The sequence below is a fragment of the Balaenoptera acutorostrata genome, chromosome 14 (genome assembly GCF_949987535.1).
Source record: "Balaenoptera acutorostrata chromosome 14, mBalAcu1.1, whole genome shotgun sequence".
Classification (NCBI taxonomy): domain Eukaryota; kingdom Metazoa; phylum Chordata; class Mammalia; order Artiodactyla; family Balaenopteridae; genus Balaenoptera; species Balaenoptera acutorostrata.
The window spans coordinates 78,142,156-78,168,066 of record NC_080077.1 but is presented as its reverse complement, the minus strand read 5'-3'; the positions used below and the strand labels follow the sequence as shown (position 1 = coordinate 78,168,066).

Below are 25,911 nucleotides of genomic sequence, written 5' to 3'. Positions count from 1 at the left end.
TAAGTTTGCAGTTGAAAGAAAATTTGTTTGGTAACTTATCTGTAGTCAAAAGGTGATTTTGGTAGTTTCTCAGGTATTTTGCATTTGGGGGGTGGTGTAGCTAAGTCTGGTAGCTAAAGATTAATCTTTATTGTTACATTTTTTCACATGAATCCTTTCGATGGGAATTCCCTTTAGCAAAAGATGTCAACCTTAATGACTAAATGTTATTATAGATGATAATTATTATGCTGTGTTGTAACAGATTGATGCTCTTGAGACTGTTGCAACAGCTAAGGCTTAGTTTTCCCTTTTACTGAATTCTCTCAAGTTTCTAACTGTTTGAGTTGACCTTTGCTGCCCCCATTTTGTAACTGCATTGCTAACATTTCTTTTACTTGTGAAAATGGACCGTGGCAATAAACCAATACATAATTACATCAGTTAACATCTTGTACAAGTAAACTGTTTGACATGACTTGTTATCAGAAGTGAGAAATTGCTTACTTCCTTATGAATAACGTGCGTGAGCCTTGGAGTAAACATTTTTGCCTAAGACTTTTAAATTTTTTTCCTAGGTCCTGATGAATATGCCTCTGGGGAGTGAGGGTTGCTGCATTTAAATGACAATTATTTTTTACTTTGTTAGGTAATTTCAAAAAAAGCAAGCAACTTCTTCATAAAGCTGTGGAATGCGGAGCAGTACCAGTAGAAATGCTGGAAATTGCCATTCGGAATTTAAACCTTCAAAAAAAGCAGCTGCTTTCAGAGGAAGAAAAGAAGAGTTTATCAGGTAAATATGTTAGTGTGTGCTAATACTTTTCTGTGGTGTTTTGTCCTGCAAAAAAGGATTCAGGATAATATTTTATAGAAAAATATCATTTATTTAGAATGATCAAAATCTAAGATTAAGTTTTAGATGTAAAGGAGGTAAGACTTTTAGAAGTAACAAAGTCATTACTTTCTTGTTGGAATTTTTTTTTCCCTAATCAAACTCGAATTGGTAACACATTAAAAACAGCTTGATCTAAAACAATAAGGTCCCACTGTATAGTACAGGGAACTGTTTTCAATATCCTCTAATAAACAATAATGGAAAAGAATACGAAAAAGAATATATATATATATATAAATTACTTTGCTGTACACCAGAAACTATTACAGCATTGTAAATCAACTATACTTCAGTTAAAAACAAACAAACAGAAAAACTTGATCTAGGCAAGAGAATGACTTTTTGCTGTTAGAAATAAGGAATGTGTCTTTACTCTGAGTAAACAGTTATAGAATTATGGAATAGTTTTGAAGTATAGTTAGAGAATTATCTTCATAACATCTTCATGTCTGCGTATCTTATTTGGGGACAAATATTTACTATGCATTGACTTTTAAAACATTCTTATTTATGACATTACTTTTTTGTGTATTTCTTATGTCTTTATAAATTTAATTACAATTTCAAATGTTTACAGCATCTACAGTATCAAATGTGCAAGAACCATTCCCCAGTACACTTGGACATTTACCAAATAGGAACATCAGTTGTGATTCCAGAGCACAGACTAAAGCCAGGTTTTTGTATGGGTAAGGAAACTGAATCCATTTTTTAAATGCTCGTCCTACATTTATATTATTTATACATCTGCGTATATATTTTCATGTTACAATAACAATGTTTAACAGTTGATGAAAATGCATGTGTCAATATTATTCTTTTAAAAATCGGGAGTATTTTCTTTCTGTTTAGAGAGAACATACCCCCTCAAGATGCAGAGATAGGCCATCGAAATCCATTGAAACAAACAAACAAAGCTAAGCGAGTAAGTTATTTTTAACTCTGATTAAAATGGGAGTGGTGAGGTCTGTACTCATTTCCTAGTTAGTTACTTAATCTTTCAAAACATTTTTAGTCATGCCCATTCGGAAGAGTCCCAGTTAACCTTCTAAGTAGCCCGGATTACCATGAGAAGACAGATGCTTCAGTTGCACCCCCTTTTACTAAAAGGTATGTTTGAGTTTTAATTTTTTAATTTGGTTTCAAAACTTGAAGATTGATGGCAGAATGATCCTAAAGTCTTTTACTATGTAAAAGTAATTATGATTACATTTTTACTTAGTATGAGGAATGAGTGGGAGATATGACTTTATTTTGCTTTTGCACTCATTAAAAATATTCACTAAAGGAACTATTAAAAAATTAGGAAACACAGAGGAAAAAATATTAAGTCAACACGAAGATTAAAAGACTATGCAAACAGCCCTGGGGTAAAAACTCCTGATGTTTGAACATTTCTCCCTTATGGTAGCCTCTCTGGTAAGACTGTCTTCAGTGGTTATGGAAGTCTCCATAGGGGTGAAGGGAGGCCTGGGAACAATTTCTTTTGCAGCTCGTTCAAGGAAAGGGGCAGCTATCAGTGGGAGAGGTGATTAATTCACTCACTTGCTTCTTTTTTTTTACATGTGCACCTCACTTTACAGTCAGCATGGCCCTTAGTCTTTTTTTTGTTTGTTTTTAAAAAATATTTATTTATTTATTTTGGCTGTGCTGGGTCTTCATTGCGGCATGCAGGCTTCTCTAGTTGCAGCGCATGAGCTCAGTAGTTGTGGCGTGCAGGCTTAGTTACAGTATGTGGGATCTTAGTTCCCTGACCAGGGATTGAACCCCTGCATTGGGAGGGAGTCTTAACCGCTGGCCCACCAGGGAAGTCCCCACTCATTCGCTTCTGAGCCTAAGGCTTCAAGAAGTGGGGCAGGGTAGGTAGAGATGAAGTATTGTTCACCACATCCAATGTGGTCTCCTTCCTTCAACTTGAAAACTGAGAATCTCGTATTGCAGCTTAGCTAAGGGACCTTATTTTTCTGCTCTATTTTTAACTATAACCACTATTCATTACATTATTTCTAATGGAAAAGGCTCCTTGGATTCTAGAAAATCATTTTGCAAGTAAACTTTAGAAATATAACCGTTTGTTTTTAGCTGGTGTCTTCTATACTTAAATTCTTATTATACTTAGGGCTTGACTGAACATTGATATTAAAGAGCATTTTGGATGTCAAGGTTAAGCTCCAAAATCTTATGAGATGACTATTTTCTTGTCATCTCCATTTCAAGTGCTAGCTTAGGAAAAAAAGGAGACTTTCTCCCGCTCAAAAAAATAAGAGCAGAAACAAACCAGCCATTTTCTTGGTGCTTGTTTTGATAGATTGTGAGCTAGGCACTCTCCCATAGGAGAGCCTACATCCTAGTTCTTATCCTTAAGCTATTTGCAACCTGAAGTGTAGTTTGATCTACATACTGCTGTTCCCTTATCCTTTCCCACATTCATACCTTGACTCCAGCTGTTACTTATTACATAACAGGGTGGGCAACCACCTGCTTACTACTCATCTCTCTCACTTTTATCACTGCCCAGCACTTTAGTCATGTTTATACTGGAATCTTGTTATTTTTAAAAATATCTTTCCAGGGGACTTCCCTGATGGCACAGTGGTTAAGAATCCTCCTGCCAATGCAGGGGACACGGGTTCGAGCCCTGATCCAGGAAGATCCCACGTGCCGCGGAGCAAGTAAGCCCGTGTGCCACAACTACTGAGCCCGTGTGCCACAACTACTGAAGCCTGCACACGGGCCACGAAGACCCAACACAGCCAAAAATAAATACATACATACATACATACATACATTTATTTAAAAAAAATCTTTCCAAGTGATTTTTCCAATTAAAAGGTGTACATACTGTTAAAAAGCCAACTTTAAAATTGAAAAAATAATACGTTGAAATGATTGATTTCAGGTTAAACATTACAATTGTTTTGTTTCATGGGTAACAGACAGATCTCTGGATCAGAATGCCGAGATACAGTCGTTTCTGGATGTAAATCAAGTGGAAATGATTCCAGTGACTTGAGACATTTAACGGTATGTCCATTTTTAAATCTTTCCATGAAGCAAGGGTTCCTGACTCAGGGTCCATGGAGCTTTTTCCGGGAAAGGAGTCCATGATTTATGTATCTCCAGCAGTGTTCCTGAAGCCCCAAGAGATGTCGGACCACTGATGGGCAGTGGCACATAAGTCCTAAACTGTTTCTCCTCGGTTGAGGTGGTAGGGCAATGATCAGCGATCTCCTGGGGTAACTCTGAAGTAGCAATTATTATATAGTGTTTTATCAGGTTAGTTGGCCTGGATTTGGGAATAGCGGGGCGAGCCATGCCCCCCAGCTTTTGTTTCTTGGTATGTTTAATCATATGATCTGGCAGGGCATCTTAGACAAAAATGAGGGAGTGGCTTTGTGATGGGGCAGAGGTGAGGGCTTAGATAATCCTGGCATTCTGATATGGCAGATGTGTGAACTTCAAATACAGGAAACAGCTTTAATCCCTGGTGCACTGATTTTTAGGGGTTATACTATTCTTACTGTAGTTGAGTTAAACCCCTGGCATCACAATGTAGGTCTTTTTGATTTTCAATTCCTTGTAACTCGTCTCTCTCTTTCATGGTCTTTGCTTTTAAATAATGAGTTTAACTAGTTTACAGCTATCTTAGAGAATAGTGCACAGTTGTGTCAAAAGTTTATTTTCTGGATTTAGAATAATACTCTCTTAGACTTATACAAATCTTAATTTTGACCAGTGCTGTTATTTTTGGTGATAAAATATGATCACAGTAACAAAATAATGAAGTGTGTTTTATGTTAGATTCAAATTTTCTAACCTCTCTCTTTAAGTGACTGTATTTTATCATTTGATTAATATGTCTATTGAAAGTAAATTGGCCAATTTTATGGTTATGGCCATTCCCATTGCTCTAGTCAGTAATTCAAGAAGTTATCTTTGCTGGCAGTTTGTGAGTCCACATGTAAATATAATAGATAATTTTCCTAGCAGTCTTTTCATATAGTGAGACTTTAGTATATTGAACACTAAGACAGATTAGTACTACTTCTGTTGATGAGACTTTATTTTATATAAAATCAAATCAAACCTTATTCTTTTTATGTAGTCTGTTAAAAATATTCGTTCCAAGGAACCTCTGATGTCAGATGAGAAGAGTTCTGAACTTGTTACTGATTCAGTAACCCTGAAGAATAAAAGTGAATCAAGTCTTCTAACAAAATTAGAAGGTAAGAGTGACAAAACAGACTACTTCTTTAATTAAGAGAATCACTTTGTACTTGTGGAAGTTGACCAGCCACCTAACAATTGCCATGTAAGTCTATGCCTCTGTCCCTTTATCTTTTTTTTTTTTTTTTCCACACACACACACTGTATTTTATTTTTACAAGAGATAAATAGACTGACACCAAGCATTGTACATGGATGACCACAACAAAAGCAACAATGATTGCAATTACCAAACATGAAACACACTTATACTATGTCATAATATTGACATTCAGTCCAGTAATCCTCCACTGTAACAGCTCCTTTACTTTGCAGTGAAAATTGATTTGTATATTCTTTTCCTCTGAGTCCTTGTGGGATTTTTTTTTTTTAATTCAGACAGAAAGTCACAAAAATTATACTCATCCTCATCAGTTCACTCAGTCCCATGTAATTAATTTCTTTTTTTTCATCTTGATCTTTTGTTAGCACTTTTATGAGTTCATCAGTTTTTCATTAGAGTTCTGAAAATGCTTATTCATTCAGTTCAGCAGTACAGTCAGTTACCAGAAACCTGTACTTGTCAGAGTCTTTTCCATGAATTTCTTGAAGATGAAACCCTTTTATAGGAACATATTTGCAAAATCATCAGAGTACACCCAGAACTGTCTGTAAATGACAAAAGACTTAAAAATGACCATGGTTAAAGATTTGATGAAAGTTCATAATAATGCAGTTGACAAGAAAATTAGTTATTTCTGAGATATACATTTTAAAGTAATAACTAGGATTATTACTTATAACATTATACCAGAACATATAAGATTTTTAGAAGTTTCCTGTAATGTCTGAAACATTTATATTAACATATTTCCATACAAATACAAATATAAGATTTTTAGAAATTTCATGTAATGTCTGAAACATTTATATTAACATATTTCCATACATATTTCCATACAAATACAAATATAAGATTTTTAGAAATTTCATGTAATGTCTGAAACATTTATATTAACATATTTCCATACATATTTCCATACAAATACAAATATAAGATTTTTAGAAATTTCATGTAATGTCTGAAACATTTATATTAACATATTTCCATACAAATACAAATATAAGATTTTTAGAAAATTCATGTAATGTCTGAAACATTTATATTAACATATTTCCATACAAATAACCCAATGAAAGTTTAGTATTAGTTGTTTTGTTTGTTTTTTTATACTGCAGGTTCTTATTAGGCATCAGTTTTATACACATCAGTGTATACATGTCAATCCCAATCGCCCAATTCAGCACACCACCATCCCCACCTCATCGCAGTTTTCCCCCCTTGGTGTCCATATGTCCATTCTCTACATCTGCGTCTCAACTTCTGCCCTGCAAACTGGCTCATCTGTACCATTTTTCTAGGTTCCACATACATGCATTAATATACGATATTTGTTTTTCTCTTTCTGACTTACTTCACTCTGTATGACAGTCTCTAGATCCATCCACTTCTCAACAAATGACTCAATTTCGTTCCTTTTTATGGCTGAGTAATATTCCATTGTATATATGTACCACAACTTCTTTATCCATTCGTCTGTTGATGGGCATTTAGGTTGCTTCCATGACCTGGCTATTGTAAATAGTGCTGCAATGAACATTCGGGTGCACGTGTCTTTTTGAATTACGGTTTTCTCTGGGTATATGCCCAGTAGTGGGATTGCTGGGTCATATGGTAATTCTATTTTTAGTTTTTTAAGGAACCTCCATATTGTTCTCCATAGTGGCTGTATCAATTTACATTCCCACCAACAGTGCAAGAGGGTTCCCTTTTCTCCACACCCTCTCCAGCATTTGTTGTTTGTAGATTTTCTGATGATGCCCATTCTAACAGGAGTGAGGTGATACCTCATTGTAGTTTTGATTTGCATTTCTCTAATAATTAGTGATGTTGAGCATCTTTTCATGTGCTTCGTGGCCGTCTGCATGTCTTCTTTGGAGAAATGTCTATTTAGGTCTTCTGCCCATTTTTGGATTGGGGTGTTTGTTTCTTTGATATTGAGCTGAATGAGCTGTTTATATATTTTGGAGATTAATCCTTTGTCCGTTGATTCATTTGCAAATATTTTCTCCCATTCTGAGGGTTGTCTTTTCGTCTTGTTTATGGTTTCCTTTGCTGTGCAAAAGCTTTGAAGTTTCATTAGGTCCCACTTGTTTATTTTTGTTTTTATTTCCATTACTCTAGGAGGTGGATCGAAAAAGATCTTGCTGTGATTTATGTCAAAGAGTGTTCTTCCTATGTTTTCCTCTAAGAGTTTTATAGTGGCCAGTCTTATATTTAGGTCTCTAATCCATTTTGAGTTTATTTTTTTGTATGGTGTTAGGGAGTATTCTAATTTCATTCTTTTACATGTGGCTGTCCAGTTTTCCCAGCACCACTTATTGAAGAGACTGTCTTTTCTCCATTGTATATCTTTGCCTCCTTTGTCATAGATTAGTTGACCATAGGTGCGTGGGTTAATCTCTGGGCTTTCTATCTTGTTCCATTGATCTATGTTTCTGTTTTTGTGCCAGTACCATATTGTCTTGATTACTGTAGCTTTGTAGTATAGTCTGAAGTCAGGGAGTCTGATTCCTCCAGCTCCATTTTTTTGCCTCAAGACTGCTTTGGTTATTCGGGGTCTTTTGTGTCTCCATACAAATTTTAAGATAATTTGTTCTAGCTCCGTAAAAAATGCCATTGGTAATTTGATAGGGATTGCATTGAATCTGTAGATTGCTTTGGGTAGTATACTCATTTTCACAATGTTGATTCTTCCAATCCAAGAACATGGTATATCTCTCCATCTGTTGGTATCATCTTTAATTTCTTTCATCAGTGTCTTATAGTTTTCTGCATACAGGTCTTTTGTCTCCCTAGGTAGGTTTATTCCTAGGTATTTTATTCTTTTTGTTGCAATGGTAAATGGGAGTGTTTCCATAATTTCTCTTTCAGATTTTTCATCATTAGTGTATAGGAATGCAAGAGATTTCTGTGCATTAATTTTGTAACCTGCAACTTTACCATATTCATTAATTAGCTCTAGCAGTTTTCTGGTGGCAGTTTTAGGATTCTCTATGTATAGTATCATGTCATCCGCAAACAGTGACAGTTTTACTTCTTCTTTTCCAATTTGTATTCCTTTTATTTCTTTTTCTTCTCTGATTGCCGTGACTAGGACTTCCAGAACTATGTTGAATAATAGTGGTGAGAGTGGACATCCTTGTCTCGTTCCTGATCTTAGAGGAAATGCTTTCAGTTTTTCACCATTGAGAATGATGTTTGCTGTGGGTTTGTCATATATGGCCTTTATTATGTTGAGGTAGGTTCCCTCTATGCCCACTTTCTGGAGAGTTTTTATCAGAAATGGGTGTTGAATTTTGTCAAAAGCTTTTTCTGCATCTATTGAGATGATCATATGGTTTTTATTCTTCAATTTGTTAATATGGTGTATCACATTGATTGATTTGCGTATATTGAAGAATCCTTGCATCCCTGGGATAAATCCCACTTGATCGTGGTGTATGATCCTTTTAATGTGTTGTTGGATTCTGTTTGCTAGTATTTTGTTGAGGATTTTTGCATCTATATTCATCAGTGATATTGGTCTGTAATTTTCTTTTTTTGTAGTGTCTTTGTCTGGTTTTGGTATCAGGGTGATGGTGGCCTCATAGAATGAGTTTGGGAGAGTTCCTTCCTCTGCAATTTTTTGGAAGAGTTTGAGAAGGATGGGTGTTAGCTCTTCTCTAAATGTTTGATAGAATTCACCTGTGAAGCCATCTGGTCCTGGACTTTTGTTTGTTGGAAGATTTTTAATCACAGTTTCAATTTCATTACTTGTGATTGGTCTGTTGATATTTTCTGTTTCTTCCTGATTCAGTCTTGGAAGGTTATACCTTTCTAAGAATTTGTCCATTTCTTCCAGGTTGTCCATTTTATTGGCATAAAGTTGCTTGTAGTAGTCTCTTAGGATGTTTTGTATTTCTGCGGTGTCTGTTGTAACTTCTCCTTTTTCATTTCTGATTTTATTGATTTGAGTCCTCTCCCTCTTTTTCTTGATGAGTCTGGCTATTGGCTTATCAATTTTGTTTATCTTCTCAAAGAACCAGCTTTTAGTTTTATTGATCTTTGCTATTGTTTTCTTTGTTTCTATTTCATTTATTTCTGCTCTGATCTTTATGATTTCTTTCCTTCTGCTAACTTTGGGTTTTGTTTGTTCTTCTTTCTCTAGTTTCTTTAGGTGTAAGGTTAGATTGTTTACTTGAGATTTTTCTTGTTTCTTTAGGTAGGCTTGTATAGCTATAAACTTCCCTCTTAGAACCACTTTTGCTGCATCCCATAGGTTTTGGGTCGTCGTGTTTTCATTGTCATTTGTCTCTAGGTATTTTTTTATTTCCTGTTTGATTTCTTCAGTGATCTCTTGGTTATTTAGTAACGTATTGTTTAGCCTCCATGTGTTTGTCTTTTTTACGTTTTTTTCCCTGTAATTCATTTCTAATCTCATAGCGTTGTGGTCAGAAAAGATGCTTGATATGATTTCAATTTTCTTAAATTTACTGAGGCTTGATTTGTGACCCAAGATGTGATCTATCCTGGAGAATGTTCCGTGTGCACTTGAGAAGAACGTGTAATCTGCCGTTTTTGGATGGAATGTCCTATATATATCAATTAAATCTATCTGGTCTATTGTGTCATTTAAAGCTTCTGTTTCCTTATTTATTTTCATTTTGGATGATCTGTCCATTGGTGTAAGTGAGGTGTTAAAGTCCCCCACTATTATTGTGTTACTGTCGATTTCCTCTTTTATAGCTGTTAGCAGTTGCCTTATGTATTGAGGTGCTCCTATGTTGGGTGCATATATATTTATAATTGTTATATCTTCTTCTTGGATTGATCCCTGGATCATTATGTAGTGTCCTTCCTTGTCTCTTGTAACATTCTTTATTTTAAAGTCTATTTTATCTGATATGAGTATAGCTACTCCAGCTTTCTTTTGATTTCCATTTGCATGGAATATCTTTTTCCATCCCCTCACTTTCAGTCTGTATGTGTCCCTAGGTCTGAAGTGGGTCTCTTGTAGACAGCATATATATGGGTCTTGTTTTTGTATCCATTCAGCCAGTCTATGTCTTTTGGTTGGGGCATTTAATCCATTCACGTTTAAGGTAATTATCGATATGTATGTTCCTATGACCATTTTCTTAATTGTTTTGGGTTTGTTTTTGTAGGTCCTTTTCTTCTCTTGTGTTTCCCACTTAGAGAAGTTCCTTTAGCATTTGTTGTAGAGCTGGTTTGGTGGTGCTGAATTCTCTTAGCTTTTGCTTGTCTGTAAAGCTTTTGATTTCTCCATCAAATCTAAATGAGATCCTTGCTGGGTAGAGTATTCTTGGTTGTAGGTTCTTCCCTTTCATCACTTTAAGTATTTCATGCCACTCCCTTCTGGCTTGCAGAGTTTCTGCTGAGAAATCAGCTGTTAACCTTATGGGAGTTCCCTTGTATGTTATTTGTCGTTTTTCCCTTGCTGCTTTCAGTAATTTTTCTTTGTCTTTAATTTTTGCCACTTTGATTACTATGTGTCTCGGCGTGTTTCTCCTTGGGTTTATTCTGTATGGGACTCTCTGCGCTTCCTGGACTTGGGTGGCTATTTCCTTTCCCATGTTAGGGAAGTTTTCGACTATAATCTCTTCAAATATTTTCTCTGGTCCTTTCTCTCTCTCTTCTCCTTCTGGGACCCCTATAATGCGAATGTTGTTGCGTTTAATGTTGTCCCAGAGGTCTCTTAGGCTGTCTTCATTTCTTTTTATTCTTTTTTCTTTAGTCTGTTCTGCAGCAGTGAATTCCACCATTCTGTCTTCCAGGTCACTTATCCGTTCTTCTGCCTCAGTTATTCTGCTATTGATTCCTTCTAGTGTAGTTTTCATTTCAGTTATTGTATTGGTCATCTCTGTTTGTTTGTTCTTTAATTCTTCTAGGTCTTTGTTAATCATTTCTTGCATCTTCTCAATCTTTGCCTCCATTCTTATTCCGAGGTCCTGGATCATCTTCACTATCATTATTCTGAATTCTTTTTCTGGAAGGTTGCCTATCTCCACTTCATTTAGTTGTTTTTCTGGGGTTTTTTCTTGTTCCTTCATCTGGTACATAGCCCTCTGCCTTTTCATCTTCTCTGTCTTTCTGTAACTGTGGTTTTTGGTCCACAGGCTGCAGGATTGTAGTTTTTCTTGCTTCTGTTGTCTGCCCTCTGGTGGTTGAGGCTATCTAAGAGGCTTGATGGGAGGCTCTGGTGGTGGGTAGAGCTGACTGTTGCTGTGGCGGTCAGAGCTCAGTAAAACCTTAATCCACTTGACTGTTGATGGGTGGAGCTGGGTTCCCTCCCTGTTGCTGTGGCGATCAGAGCTCAGTAAAACCTTAATCCACTTGACTGTTGATGGGTGGGGCTGGGTTCCCTCCCTGTTGGTTGTTTTGCCTGAGGCGACCCAACACTGGAGCCTACCCGTGCTCTTTGGTGGGGTTAATGGCAGACTCTGGGAGGGCTCACGCCAAGGAGAACTTCCCAGGACCTCTGCTGCCAGTGTCCTTATCCCCACGGTGAAACAGAGCCACCACTCGCCTCTGCAGGAGACCCCCCAACACCAGCAGGTACGTCTGGTTCAGTCTCCCCCAGGGTCACTGCTCCTTCCCCTGGGTCCCGATGCACACATTACTTTGTGTGTGCCCTCCAAGAGTGGGGTCTCTGTTTCCCCCAGTCCTGTCACAGTCCTGCAATCAATTCCCACTAGACTTCAAAGTCTGATTCTCTAGGAATTCCTCCTCCCTTTGCCGGACCCCCAGGTTGGGAAGCCTGAGGTGGGGCTCAGAACCTTCACTCCAGTGGGTGGACTTCTGTGGTATAAGTGCTCGCCAGTCTGTGAGTCACCCACCCAGCAGTTATGGGATTTGATTTTACTCTGATTGCGCCCCTCCTACCGTCTCACTGTGGCTTCTCCTCTGTCCTTGGACGTGGGGTGTCCTCCTTGGTGAAGTCCAGGGTCTTCCTGTCAATGATTGTCCAGCAGCCAGTTGTGATTCTGGTGCTCTCGCAAGAGGGAGTGAGAGCACGTCCTTCTACTCTGCCATCTTGGTTAATCTCCCTTTATCTTGTATTTCAGTTAAATTTTATAGATTATATGAAAACTACTAAATTCTGTAGCAAAGAAAGTTTATTTGCCTAAAAGGTGCATTAAAGGAAGATTGGAGGGAAAATACAGTGGCACTGAGTTATTTTTCTCAGTTGGCTTGACAGATACTTTCTGGAAAGGACACAGAAGCTGTATTTATATGATAATTCTCCCTTTCCTCCTTTGTCATACATTTGCTTTTCCAATATATGAGTACTATGGTGAATGTTCTAAGGATATATACATGAATGAGACAGGGTCCCAAGGAGATTGCCAACCAGTGTGGGAGATCTACTGATAAATATAATGCTGGGTAGAATATAGAGTACCATGAGAACCACATCAATAAAATGCGATGAGGATTCAGTGGAAGGAGAAATCTGAGGAACTAATTTGGTTTAGGGGAAACAAGGAAATAGCTTGTGCAGGAGAAGAAACGTGAAGAATTGTTAGCATTTAAATAGCAAGAAATAGCAGTGATAGAGTATTTCAGATGGAGGGAATAACGTAAGAAAAAGAATAAAATATTCTAGGAACAAAGATGGTCAATTACGCTGAAAACTGTAACACAGGTAGTATAGAAGTGGGAGATAAGACTAGTTAGACTTAGAATGTCAGGCTTCAATTTTTTATTTTTTTAGATGTCAGAGTACCATCAAAGATTTTTGAATGGGATCATGAATTGGATATCATTGTCCAAACAAAGGTTGCCAGATTGGGTGTAATTTTTTCTTTTAATTGGACTGAAGAGGAACGCTGGGACTTTTCTGGTTTTAGCCCGGAAAGTCCCATGTCACAGGAAAGCCCTCAGTCCCTGCAAACTGGGATGCCATGATTTTGATTGGGAACATCAGTGTTTTTTCCAGGATCCCCCTCGGCTGCCCAAATCCTCGGTTGCTCAAGTCCCGTATATAAAATGATGTAGTATAGTCAGCCCTGTGGAACCTGCGGATACGGAGGTCCAACTGTAGACTCCTCTTCCTAGTAATTGGGGGAAATTCATACTTTATATTTTCATGACACCTATTACAAACTGATAAGATTGAAAAATCATCTTTACCAAAACTTCTTGTTTATAGTACTGATCTGGCACCCAATTTAATGCTCTCATTTCTTTCACACACGTTTCCATCGAGTGCATTCAGAGAGGGGTTGTCGGGTCACAGGCTGTTGTATGTATTCAGCTCGTCGATAGTGCGGAACGGTTTTCCAAAGTGTTGTGTTTGACCAGCACTTACGTTGCTCTTGCTCCATATTCTTCCCAGTAGTTCTTATTGTTGGTCTTTAATGTTAAACATTCTGATTCTGCTAAGTGATATCTCACTGTGGTTTTAATTCGCATTTCCCTGATGTCTAACGATGCTGAAGACCTTTTTGTGTTTATTGGCCATAGGGCTATCCTCTCGCGAAGTACCTGTTCAAGCCTCACCAGTTTTTCCATTGGGTTTCCTTTCTTTCTCGCATGGATTTTAGGAGACATTAATATGGTCTAGATACAGCTCCTTTGTTGGGTATATATTTTACAAGTAACTTCTCCTATTATGTGGTGAAGACTTGATGAAATTCTTAATTATCATGCATTTTAATTTATCAGTCTTTTCCTTTGTGGTGAGTGTTTTCTGTGCCTTTAAACAAATCTTTTCCTCCTCCAAGATCATAAAGATATTTCCATATATTTAATTTAATTTATTTTTTTATAAATTTATTTATTTATTTTTGGCTGTGTTGGGTCTTCATTGCTGCGGGCAGGCTTTCTCTAGTTGCTGCGAGCGGGGGCTACTCTCCGTTGCGGTGTGCGGGCTTCTCATTGCGGTGGCTTCTCTTGTTGCAGAGCTTGGGCTCTAGGTGTGTGGGCTTCAGTAGTTGTGGCACGCAGACTCAGTAGTTGTGGCTCATGGGCTCTAGAGTGCAGGCTCAGTAGTTGTGGCTCACGGGCTTAGTTGCTCCGCGGCATGTGGGATCTTCCTGGACCAGGGCTCAAACCCGTGTCCCCTGCGTTGGCAGGCGGATTCCTAACCACCGAGCCACCAGGGAAGAAGCCCTTTCCATATATTGCAGAAGACATCATTTTACGTTTCACATTTAGAGTTAGATTCTACTTGAATTTAATATTTGTGTATAGTTAAGATCAAGCGTCAGAATTCATTTTTTTCTCCCCATGTGGATATCCAGTAGATCCAGCAGCATTTATTGAAAAGACCCTTTTTCCCCTCAGTGATTTGTTTTAAATTAGATGAGTCTGTGTTTGATGTCTGGTTTTGGGTTCTTCTCTGTTCCATAGTCCTTTGTGTCTTTGTGCTAATACTGATGTAATTACTGCAGTAAGTCTTCATATCTGTCAGTGTAAATCTTCCACCTTTGTTCTTTGTCAAAGCTATTTTAGTTATTCTAAGCCTTTTGGATTTCCATATAAATATTAGAATCTGTCAGATTTCCATTTTTTTTTTAATGGGATTTTGATTGAGATCTAGTGGGACAAGTGGACATCTTAACAGATAAATTTTCTACTCCACTAACCTGGCATATCCCGTCATTCATTTAAGTAATCTTTAAAACATTATTGAAGAAATACTTTTCTGTGTAGAGATTTTGCTTATCTTTTGCTAGAGATGTACTTAGAGATCTGGTATTTTTTTTTTGATATGATAATGAATGGGATCTTTTTTTAAAAAAATACTTATCCTCTACTTCTTTGTTGCTGGTATATAAAAATACAACTGATATTTAGCTATTGATCATATTTACAGTGACATTGCTAAAGTCACTGAATAATTCTAATATTTTCCTATAAATTCTTTCATATTGTTTGAAAATAATATAACATTTTTTGCCTTCCAGTCCTTTAACTTTCATTTCTTTTCTTTGCTGTATTGCACTTAAAACCTCTAGCATAATGGTGAATAGAAGGAGTGATAGGTGGCATTTTTGTTCACTCCTTATTTTAGAGAGCCACTTTCATTATTTTACCCTCGCGTGATAATTGCCTTAGAGTCTTACAGCTATTCTTTATCAAATATCAAAACAGAGTGAGTTTTGCTTTATACCTAGACTAAAAGTTTTTTTGTGACTGGGTATTGAATTTTATGAAATGCCTTTTCTGCATTTTTGGAGTTGACCACAGACTTTTCTCCTCTATTATTATGGCAAATTGAATTAACTTTCAAGTGTTGAAGCAACTTTGCATTTAGGAATAAACACAGCTTGGTCATAATTTATTATATCTTTTGTATATCAGTTGCAAATATTTTGTTTAGAATTTTTGCATCTGTTATGATAGGGACAGAATATTGACATTCATAAAATAGTCAATATTATTGTTGAGGCTCTTTTGTTCAGACGCTTAAAGTAAATTACAGGCTAGTTTAAGGTAAAATTTTTGTTGAAAAGCTAGAGGTCTATGAAAAGTAGTGAACTAGCTTCTTTTTATTAGTAAGACATACATGTTTTTAAATTTTTACTTATTTATTTCCTTGTTTTCTGGTAAAGACCAGAAGCATTTAAATTCAGAATGGTCTTTGGTAAAGCTCTAGGTAACAACCTAGGAAGATGGCTGTTGCAGCTTTGAAAAACTGACTTGCTAAAAGCAAATTGTCAGCAGCTGGCCTAAAGTTTTTAATTTCTTTGTTTTTTTAAGAGCAAAATGCTAATACAGTTTTGTAACATGTTCTATCGTTTAGGTTTATTTTGTTATTATCAAATATTCTTGCCTTTTAATGACAACAACAACAAATACAATTTCAGAAACTAAAGAACATCAAGAACCAAAGGTTCCAGAAAGTAACCAGAAACAATGGCCATCTAAGAGAAAGTCAGAATGTGTAAACCAGAATCCTGCTGCATCTTCAAATCAGTGGCAGATTTCAGAGATAATCTCAAAAGTTGATACAGAGGTAACTTTCCTTTTCAAGTGTAGCATTGCTATTGTTTATAATGTGATGATCATGTTAAATGTTTTCTTCTTTTATTAAATTCTTGTGTACCATATTTAGTGGAGCAGCTTGCTCAAGTGTGTGGTTTTTTGTTTTTTTTGCTTTTAATTCATAAAACAATGATCAGTAATAAAGGTTTAGTTTAGTAAGAGTATATGTCAAGCTGAATTCTTTTCTGTTTTCAATAGTATTTTTGGATGCTGGTAGACTGGTGCAGGGGTCAGCAAACTACAGCCTAGAAGCCAAATCTAGTTCCGAGCCTGTCTGTAAACAACATTTTCTTGAAACACAGTGGTACCCGTTTATTTACATAGTGTCTATGCTTGCTTTTGAACTGTAACAGCAGAGCTGAGTAACTGCAACAGAGACCACCTGGCCTGCAAAGCTGGAAATGTTTACTATCTTACCTTTTCCAGAAAACAATATGCAGATGGCTGAACCAGTGCAATGCTGTACCAAGTATTTGACAATTTCCTATTGTCGTCCTCATGAATAAAATAGAAAAATATAGACTAGATAATGTGAATTCATAACAGGTTGAACGATCATTCTCAGTGGCTTGGGTCCATTTCAGAAGCAAGGATCTCGTAGAAAGCCATACCTGTACGTAGTTCACGGCCATACTCTTGTCATTATTACTTTTCAGTTGTATTCTAACTCAACAGTTCTCAAATATTTTGGTTTTGGTGCCTTCTTTTATACTCTTAATTATCGAGGTTCCTAAAGAGCTTTGGGGGAATTCCCTGGAGGTCCGGTGGTTAGGACTCCGTACTTTCACTGCCAAGGGCCCAGGTTCAATCCCTGGTCAGGGAACTAAGATCCCACAAGCTGCGCGACGTGGCCAAAAAGGGGGGGGAAAAAGAGCTTTGGTTTACGTAGGCTATGTTTATCTGTATTTGCTATATTAAAAAGTAAAACCAATACATTTAAAAAATATTTACTAATTTATTAAAAATAACAAGAATAAACTTTTTACATGTGAATGTAGATACACTTAAAAATAAGTATTTTGTTTTACTGAGGTATAATTGATATACAACATTATATTAGTTTTAGGTGTGCAACATAATGATTCGATATTTGCATATTTGTATATACAGTTGACCCTTGTACAACATGGGTTTGAACTCTGTGGGTCCACTTATGCATGGATTTTTTTCAATAAATATGTACTATAGTACTACATGATCTTTGGTTGGTTGATTCCGAGAACGTGGAACTGTGGATACATAGCGCCAACTGTAAGTTTATATGTGGATTTTTGACTTCATGGGAGGTTGGTGCCCCTAATCTCCCAGCTGTTCAAGGATCAACTCTATTGCAAAATGATCAGCACAATAAGTCTAGTTAAATTCATTACCATACATAGCTACAAATTTTTTTTCTTGTGATGAGAATTTTTAAGATCAACTCACTTAGCAACTTTCAAATATGCAATTCAATATTATTAACTATTGTCACCACGTTGTTCATTACATCCCCATGACTTATTTATCTTGTAACTGGAAGTTTGTACCTTTTGATCCTCTTCCCCCAGCCCCACTCCCACCCACCCACCCACCCCCGCCTCCAGCAAGCACCAAACTATCTGTGAGCTTGGTGTTTTGTTGTTGTTGTTTTCCCCTCCAGATTTTACATATAAGTGATACTATGCAGTATTGGTCTTTCTCTAGCTATTTCACTTAGTATAATGCCCTCAGGGTCCATTGGTGTTGTCACAAATGGCAAGATTTCATACCTTTTTATGGCTGAATAATATTCCATTGTATATATGTACCGTATTTTCTTTATCTATTCAGCCATCAATGGATATTTAGGTTGTTTCCATTTCTTGGCTATTGTAAATAATGCTGCTATGAACATGAGGGTACAGATACCTTTTCAAGTTAGTGTTTTCCTTTTCTTTGGATAAATACCCAGAAGTAGAATTGCTAGGTCATATGGTAGTTCTATTTACATTTTCACGAACACTGCACAAGACTTCTATTTTCTCCACATCCCTGTCAACACTTCTTATTTCTTCTCTTTTTGATAATAGGCACTCTGACAGGTGTGAGGTGATATCTCATTGTGATTTTGATTTGCATTTCCCTGATGATTAGTGATGTTGAGCATCTTTTCATATACCTGTTGACTATTTATTTGTATGTCTTCTATGGAAAAATATCTAATCAGCGCCACTGTTCATTTATAAGTTGGTTATTTGATTTTTGGTATTGAGTTGTAATGAGTTCCCTGTGGTTTTTTTTTTTTTTTGTCTGTGTTGGGTCTTTGTTGCTGTGCACAGGCTTTCTCTAGTTGCGGCGAGCGGGGGCTACTCTTTGTTGCCATGCATGGGCTTCTCATTGCAGTGGCTTCTCTTGTCGCGGAGCACGGGCTCTAGGCACATGGGCCTCAGTAGTTGTGGCACACAGGCTCTAGAGTGCAGGCTCAGTAGTTGTGATGCATGGGCTTAGTTGCTCCATGGCATGTGGGATCTTCCTGGGCCAGGGGTCGAACCCATGTGCCCTGCATTGGCAGGCGTATTCTTAACCACTGTGCTACCAGGGAAGCCCCTCCTTGTGTATTTTGGATATTAACCTCTTATTGGATATGTGGTTTGCAAATATTTTTTCCCATTCCATGGACTGTCTTTTCATTCTGTTGATGGTTTCCTTTGCTGTGCGGAAGCTTTTTAGTTTCATGTAGTCCTACTTGTTTATTTTTGCTTTTGTCTTTACTTTAGGTGTCAGATCTAAAAATTCATTGCCAAGACCTGTGTTAAGGAGCTTACTACCTATGTTTTCTTCTAGAATTTTTATATTTTAAGGTCTTATATTCATGTCTTTAATTCATTTTGAGTTAATTTTTGTGTATGGTATGAGAAAGTAGTCCAGTTTCATTCTTTTGCATGTGGCTGTCCAGTTTTCCCAACACCATTGATCTGTGTGTCTGTTTTTATGACAGTGTCATACTGTCTTGAATACTATAGCTTTGTGATATAGTTTGAAATCAGAGAGCGTGATGCCTCCAGCTTTGTTCTTCTTTCTCAAGGTTGCTTTGTCCATTCATGATCTTTTGTGGTTCCACATGAATTTTAGGGTTGTTCTATTTCTGTGAGAAATGCCACTGAAATTTTGATAGGGATTGCATCGACTCTGTAGATTGCTTTGGGTAGTTATGGTCATTTTAACAATATTCTTCCAATCCATGAACACAGAATATCTTTCCATTTATTTGTGTCTTCAGTTTCTTTCATTGGTGTCTTATAGTTTTGAGTATACAAGTGTTTCACTTACTTGGTTAAATTTGTTCCTAGATATTTTATTGTTTTTAATGGGATTGTTTCTAACAGGTTTTTTTGGTGGAGTCTTTAGGGCTTTCTGTATATAATATCATGTCTGCAAATAGTAACAGTTTTACCTCTTCCTTTTCAATTTGGATACCTTTTATTTCTGTTTCTTGTCTAATTGCTGTGGCTAGGACTTCCAATACCATGTTAAGTAACAGTGTGAAGAGTGGGCATCCTTGTCTTGTTCCTGATTTTAGAGGAAAGCTTTCATCTTTTCACCATTGAGTATGATGTCTGCTGTGGGCTTGTCATACATGGATTTTTTTATGTTGAGCTATGTTCCTTCTGAAAAATAAGTATTTTTCAAAACAAAATAGTTACAGTGAAGAGAGTGATATTGTTTTACAATTTTTACAATTTCTGTAATGGTTGGCTTAACAGAAGACTGGATTTCTTGTATCCACTTTTGCATTCAATCTATTTCACTATCACATGCCTTCTAGCCTTGGGAAAACTCTAGTTTATATTCATGAAAGAATGAAAGTGAAAAAGGCAAATAATGTCTTAGTATGATTATGAAAATAGTTTTAACCTCTCAGACTCCAAGAAAAGATCTTGGGAACCCCTCTCTTTCTGCTATTTCTAGATCACTCTTTGAGAACTGTTGATCTAAGTAATGGAGTAGGTAACAAATGTTAGATGAGAAGAATCCTGACAGGTTGAACCATGGACAAACAGTATCTCCTCTTTTTTTCTTTTTAAAACTTGTAAACCAATAGAATGGTAAAGGGACTTAAAACTATTTATCTGTCATTAGGGAAATGCAAATCAAAACCGCAATGAGACACCATTTCACACGCACCAAGATGGCTATAATTAAAAAGAGACAGTAATAAGTGTTGGTGAAGATGTGGATAAATGAACCCTCATACACTGCTGGTGAGAATGTAGGATGGTACAGTCACTTGAAAACGGTATGGCATAGCAGTATAACTTACCTCCACTGCTTCTTCTCGGGTCAAGGCAGAAGAGGACCATTCTGAGACCTACATAAATGGTGATCACCTTGCCAGAGTTATTATGAGGTGCTTAGTTGAGAAAATTTACACTTAAGAAAAAAATCTAAATGTGCCTTCTTAAGAGAGATTTCCTACTAGTAATTTTCTGCCTTTTACTCCTGGTTGCACGTGAGGTCTAGTTTTCCTCTGCCTGCTAGTTGCCCTGCAGGTTTGTGTCTATATACTGCTTCATCAACCACCAACTTGCATTGTTTCGCTATTCATAAAAATTGCTTTGTACGCTTAGTTATTTTATGTTTATTCATGCATTTTTTATGATTGTATCAATTATAGTGCTCATTATAACATTTAATTACTAAGAATTTTGGGGGGAAAATATTAAAAAGTAAAGCACCTATCATAATTACTAATTGTGCTTAATTTGAAATTAGAATGTCCTGAATTAAAAAAAAAAAATGGTATGGTAGTTCCTCAAAAAGTTAAGCATACAGTTACCATATGATCCAGCAATTCTACTCCTAGGTATATACTCAAGGGAATTGAAAATATATATCCACACAAAAACTTGTACATGAATGTTCATGGCAGCATTATTCATAATTGTAAAAAAGTAGAAATAACCCAAATATCTACCACCTGGTGAGTCAATAAGCAAATGTGTTACTCTGATTTTATTATTTCATTTTTTTATTCAATAATAAAAGTAATGAAGCACTGATAAATGCTACAGCATGGATGAACCTTGAAAACATGCTAAATGATGGAAACCTGTCACAAAAGGCCATATATTTTGTGATCCCTTTTATAAGAAATGTCTAGAATAGGCAGATCCACAGAGACAGAAAGTAAATTAGGGGTTGCCAGAGCCCAGGAGGAGTGGGGAATGAGAGTGACTGCTAATACGGAGTTTCGTCTTAGGATGATGAAAATGTTCCGTAATTAAATAGTGGTGGTGATTGCATACTCTTGTGAATATATTAAAAACCACTGAATAGTACACTTAGGTAAAAAAGAAAAAACGAGGCAGTTTCTTGAGGTTGCTCCTTCTCCAGCTGCCCACTCAAGTGGAGGCTGCTTCTTTTTTTTTTTTTTTTTTTTTTTTTAAATAGGTTAACTATTTTTTTTTTTTTTTTTAAATCTTTTATTTATTTTTGGCTGTGTTGGGTCTTTGGTTCGTGCGAGGGCTTTCTCTAGTTGCGGCAAGCGGGGGCCACTCTTCATCGCGGTGCGCGGGCCTTTCACTATCGCGGCCCCTCCCGTTGCGGGGCACAGGCTCCAGACGCGCAGGCTCAGTAGTTGTGGCTCACGGGCCTAGTTGCTCCGCGGCATGTGGGATCTTCCCAGACCAGGGCTCGAACCCGTGTCCCCTGCATTAGCAGGCAGATTCTCAACCACTGCGCCACCAGGGAAGCCCCGAGGCTGCTTCTGTCTCCCAGCTCACTTTCCTGCAAGCTCCCCGAAGCTATGTCCAGACCATTTCTTCTCTTGCAAAAACCCTGTCCTTTTGACGCACCTGCCTTCTGCATATGCTCTCCTGTCTTGCTCGTTGCCATCATCTCTGAACCTCCTAGTGACTCCCCATCATTCTTTGAAAATATTAGGCTCTGGATCACTTCTTTCAACTGCAACCCAACATCTATCATCACTTTTTGTTAGCTTCTACACCCCTATGTATCACTAGTCCTACACCTGGCCTCCAGATTCATAACTTCTTCCTCCCTCATGCCCATTTTCTTAATTTCACCTTAGCTACCCATCCCTATATTCTCAATTCTGATCTCCAAAATCTCAAATGCAAACATCCCGGTCTATGAGTACAACCTTTCCACTTTCCTTGCTTAGTAATCTTACTATCACAGATTCTCAGTACCATCCTGACCACTAATCTAGATATATATATGAGGAAATCTTAAAGGAAGTGGAAAATTTACCCAGGAAAAGAGATACAGTGGCCATGCTAGCTATCTTCAAAAACTCAAAGGATTGAAATGCAGAAAATAGTATAGATTTATCCATTGTGGATCTCCAGAGCATAATGTGGACCCAGTGGGTTGAAATTATAATATAGAAGCTGATTTAACCTAACTGTCTGTGAATACTTGCTAACAGCTAAAGCTGTCCCCAAATGGAAGTAGATAGAGGTAGTGAACACTCACTAATAGCGTTCAAGCAAAATGTGGTTTGCAGGAGTTGGCAAGCTTTTTCTGCAAAAGCTTAGTAAGCTTTGCAGGCCAGATGGTCACTGTTGCAACTATTGAACTCTGTCATTATCTCATGAAAACAGCCATAGACAAGATGTAGACAAATAGACATTGCTGTGTTCCAATAAAAGTTTATTTACAAAAACAAGCAGCAGGCCAGATTCAGCCTACATGCTGTAATTTGCCGATCCCTACTGTAGAGGATGTCCCTTATTGCTTTGGGATTTGTATGAGATAAATTCTACAAGCTCTATGTCTTTTACAAGGGAGAAAGAAGAACACTAGATAGGTATTTGCCATTTCAAATTTTGCTAAATAATTAGTATTTGGTCATTTTCCCTCCAAACATAAAAGTAGGGAATGATTTTACTGATTAAAGAAAGACTAGTTTTCTGAAGCACAGAGTACTTACTTAGATTATAAAAGTTCAATGCTAGTGATAGTAGCCCTAATGGGAGAGGATATTAGATCTTGTTTTGTTAAACAATGCTATGTACATTCCCCCTACTTGAAGTCCCTTTGAGGAAAATATAACAGGCTTCAAAATTTAGAGTAAAAGAGCTGTACTAAAAAGTTATTGAAAGTCTGGAATACATACGGCTACCTATTTTAGCATGCTTTTGTATTTCATATGTTAATTTTCTTTTAGAAGTTATGTTTGTGAAACTGTTGAACAGGTGACTAATTTAAAAACCGGAAATCGTGATGTTTTTTATTTTGGTCTAGCAGAAACAAACCAGTTTTGAGCAACCTGCCCTTTCGGTTTCAAAGCAGTCACCACCGATATCAACACCTAAATGGATTGACCCAAAATCTATCTGTAAGACACCCAGCAACAGTGTCTTGGATGATTATATGAGCTGGTAATTACTTTTGGTTCTTTGCTTGGTACACTAGAAATAACATGGGCTTCGGGGCCAAACAGATCTGGAGGTGGGTCCCGCTCTTTAAAGACTTTCCAAAGTCATATTATTTTTCTCAGCATCAGTTTTTTTCATCTGTAAAAGAGGAGGGGAAGGTGGCTACGATATATTTTTAAGGATTGTAATGAAAGTCTCTGTCATATTGTAATCTGTACCTACTATATATATACTCTGTACTTTTTATACTTACCTATAGGCAGTACCTTTAAATACTCTAAGTATGCAAAACTTCTTGATAATCATGCATTGCCACATGGATAACTCTCTGTAATTGAGAGAGAGATTTTAAAGGTTAGCATTCTTAGAGCGAGTAAAGTGTGGATACATTATATAGCGAATGAGGTGTTACTTGGAGTGTGATGGTTTCTCTTGGTGGCGCAGCTCACATAGCTCCGGTGGTGTTCAAGACCGCAGTGGCTGGCAGTGAGGGATGAGTGAAGAAGCTGGTCAGTGCTGGTTGACAGGAAACACAAGGGATATGGAAAAGCACATCAGTGGCATTTCTGAGAAAAGAAAGAAAGGGATGTGGCGAATCCTATAACTAGTGGCTATATTTTTAATGTCTTAGAGGATAACTGAAGTCCATGATGCCTTTTGCGTTTCATTTTCATAATGTAATCTTTGATCTTAATTAGAACTGGCCTTGGGGTTGTATAACCTAGTCTCTTTCCTACTTAATACAATTTTGCTATATATTACCTAATTTTATTATACTTAGAATGTTTTAAAGAATGACAGCTAACTAAACTAGGAATATAGTTATTTCTTGTGAAACTATTTATTGTCAACAAATACTTGTAGAATTCCTTTGTGCCAAGCACCATTCTTGGTGTTGAGAATACAACAGTGAATAAGACAAGCAAAGCACAGATGTGAGCTGAGCAGCTTTATGCTCAAAGGCCAAACTCCTCTGATGTAATTGGCTTTCACATATTTCTAGGAGGCTGTGTAGAACATTATTGTTAAGAAGCACTCATAAAATCTGTGATCAGCCATAGGCTGAGATTTGCCTTGGCTAGATTTTATAAAATAACCCCAACTCTATATTTTAAATGACATCTTATTTATTTTAATAAGGATTTCTTGTCTGGGGACAAAAAATTACTTTCAGAAAGAACTCCCCCAAAATGAAATTTCTGGTGATGGTGTTATCTAGAATAAATGACTCAGATGTATTAGGAAAACTGACTTGGATTCTGTTTGATGTAACACATTTAAATGTGTATCTACCACACAAAATCTGAGTCAGAATCTTGTTTTTAAAGCTTTAATGTTTTAAATTTTAAAAAATATCTTTCCCAGTTTCAGGACTCCAGTTGTAAAGAACGACTTTCCACCTGCTTGTCAGTTGTCAACACCATATAGCCAACTTGCCTGTTTCCAGCAGCAACAGCAGCAAATACCTGTTACTCCACTTCAAAATTTGCAGGTTTGATAAGCTTTATTTGTAATGGTACCTGTTAAGGTATGACCAATTTCAAAGGTTTTATTTTTGCAGGATCTAGTTTTTAAGAATGGTGTTAAAGACTTGTCCATTCTTAGTCCCATTAGGCAAAACTCTTTTCTGATATTCTCATAAAGGTGCCTTATGACTTTGAGAGGTTAGTTATTGAAGAAGCTAATGAAGCTTTTTTCACTAGCCCGAAGTATCTAGTTTGAGTAGCTAGATAAAACTTCTTTTATAATCTAGGTTATTTTTTATTCTGTTTAACTTTGTAAACCAGCTGTTAGTGACCAGCTTCATTTCACTGGCTGATTAACATACAAGTAAATCTTTAAGAATATCAGAATAGCAATATGAGATACTACTAGAATATATTATAAAGTAGTTATTATAAAGTATTGATAAGGTAAAAATTTTTTTGCTGGTAAGGTATTACCATCTGGGAAAAAAATTATTTAGAGACTCTCTTGACATCAATACTAAAATTTGTTTCTAATAACTATCTGAGAAGCAGCTTAATATTGGTTGAAAGAATAGGCTTTGACGGGAGACTGCCTGTCCTTGACTCTCGGCCTCACTACTTACCAGCTATGTGACCTTTTACAAGTTAAATAAACTCTTGTGTTCATTTCATCATCTTTAAAATGGGGGTAATAAACCTATCTACCCCATAGGATGATTGTGAAGATTAAATTAGTTAATATATATTTAGCTCTTACAACAGAGCCTGATGCTTAGTAAATAATAAAATTTAGCAGCAATTGTTTAAATAAAACAGCAAAAAAAACCCCAAATAAACCACAAATAATTAACTAAACAAATCAAGAGATTAAAAAACTAGCCGACA

General features: G+C 36.8%; 1 protein-coding gene across 3 annotated transcripts in view; it reads left to right on the top strand.

Moving 5' to 3' along the window:
- The window catches only part of TTK (TTK protein kinase), a 53,553-nt gene that overhangs the window by 6,033 nt on the left and 21,609 nt on the right, over positions 1 to 25,911 (top strand). The window contains exons 5-13 of one of the 3 annotated variants that reach the window (XM_057528232.1): positions 629 to 772; positions 1,452 to 1,563; positions 1,727 to 1,799; positions 1,890 to 1,984; positions 3,811 to 3,898; positions 5,004 to 5,100; positions 16,019 to 16,167; positions 23,424 to 23,560; positions 24,923 to 25,049. In XM_057528232.1, coding sequence (XP_057384215.1) covers positions 629 to 772; positions 1,452 to 1,563; positions 1,727 to 1,799; positions 1,890 to 1,984; positions 3,811 to 3,898; positions 5,004 to 5,100; positions 16,019 to 16,167; positions 23,424 to 23,560; positions 24,923 to 25,049 — 1,022 coding nt within the window. Of the gene's footprint in view, positions 1 to 628; positions 773 to 1,451; positions 1,564 to 1,726; positions 1,800 to 1,889; positions 1,985 to 3,810; positions 3,899 to 4,979; positions 5,101 to 16,018; positions 16,168 to 23,423; positions 23,561 to 24,922; positions 25,050 to 25,911 lie in introns of all 3 variants that reach the window. The other 2 variants (XM_057528231.1, XM_057528230.1) reach the window with 2 other exon arrangements.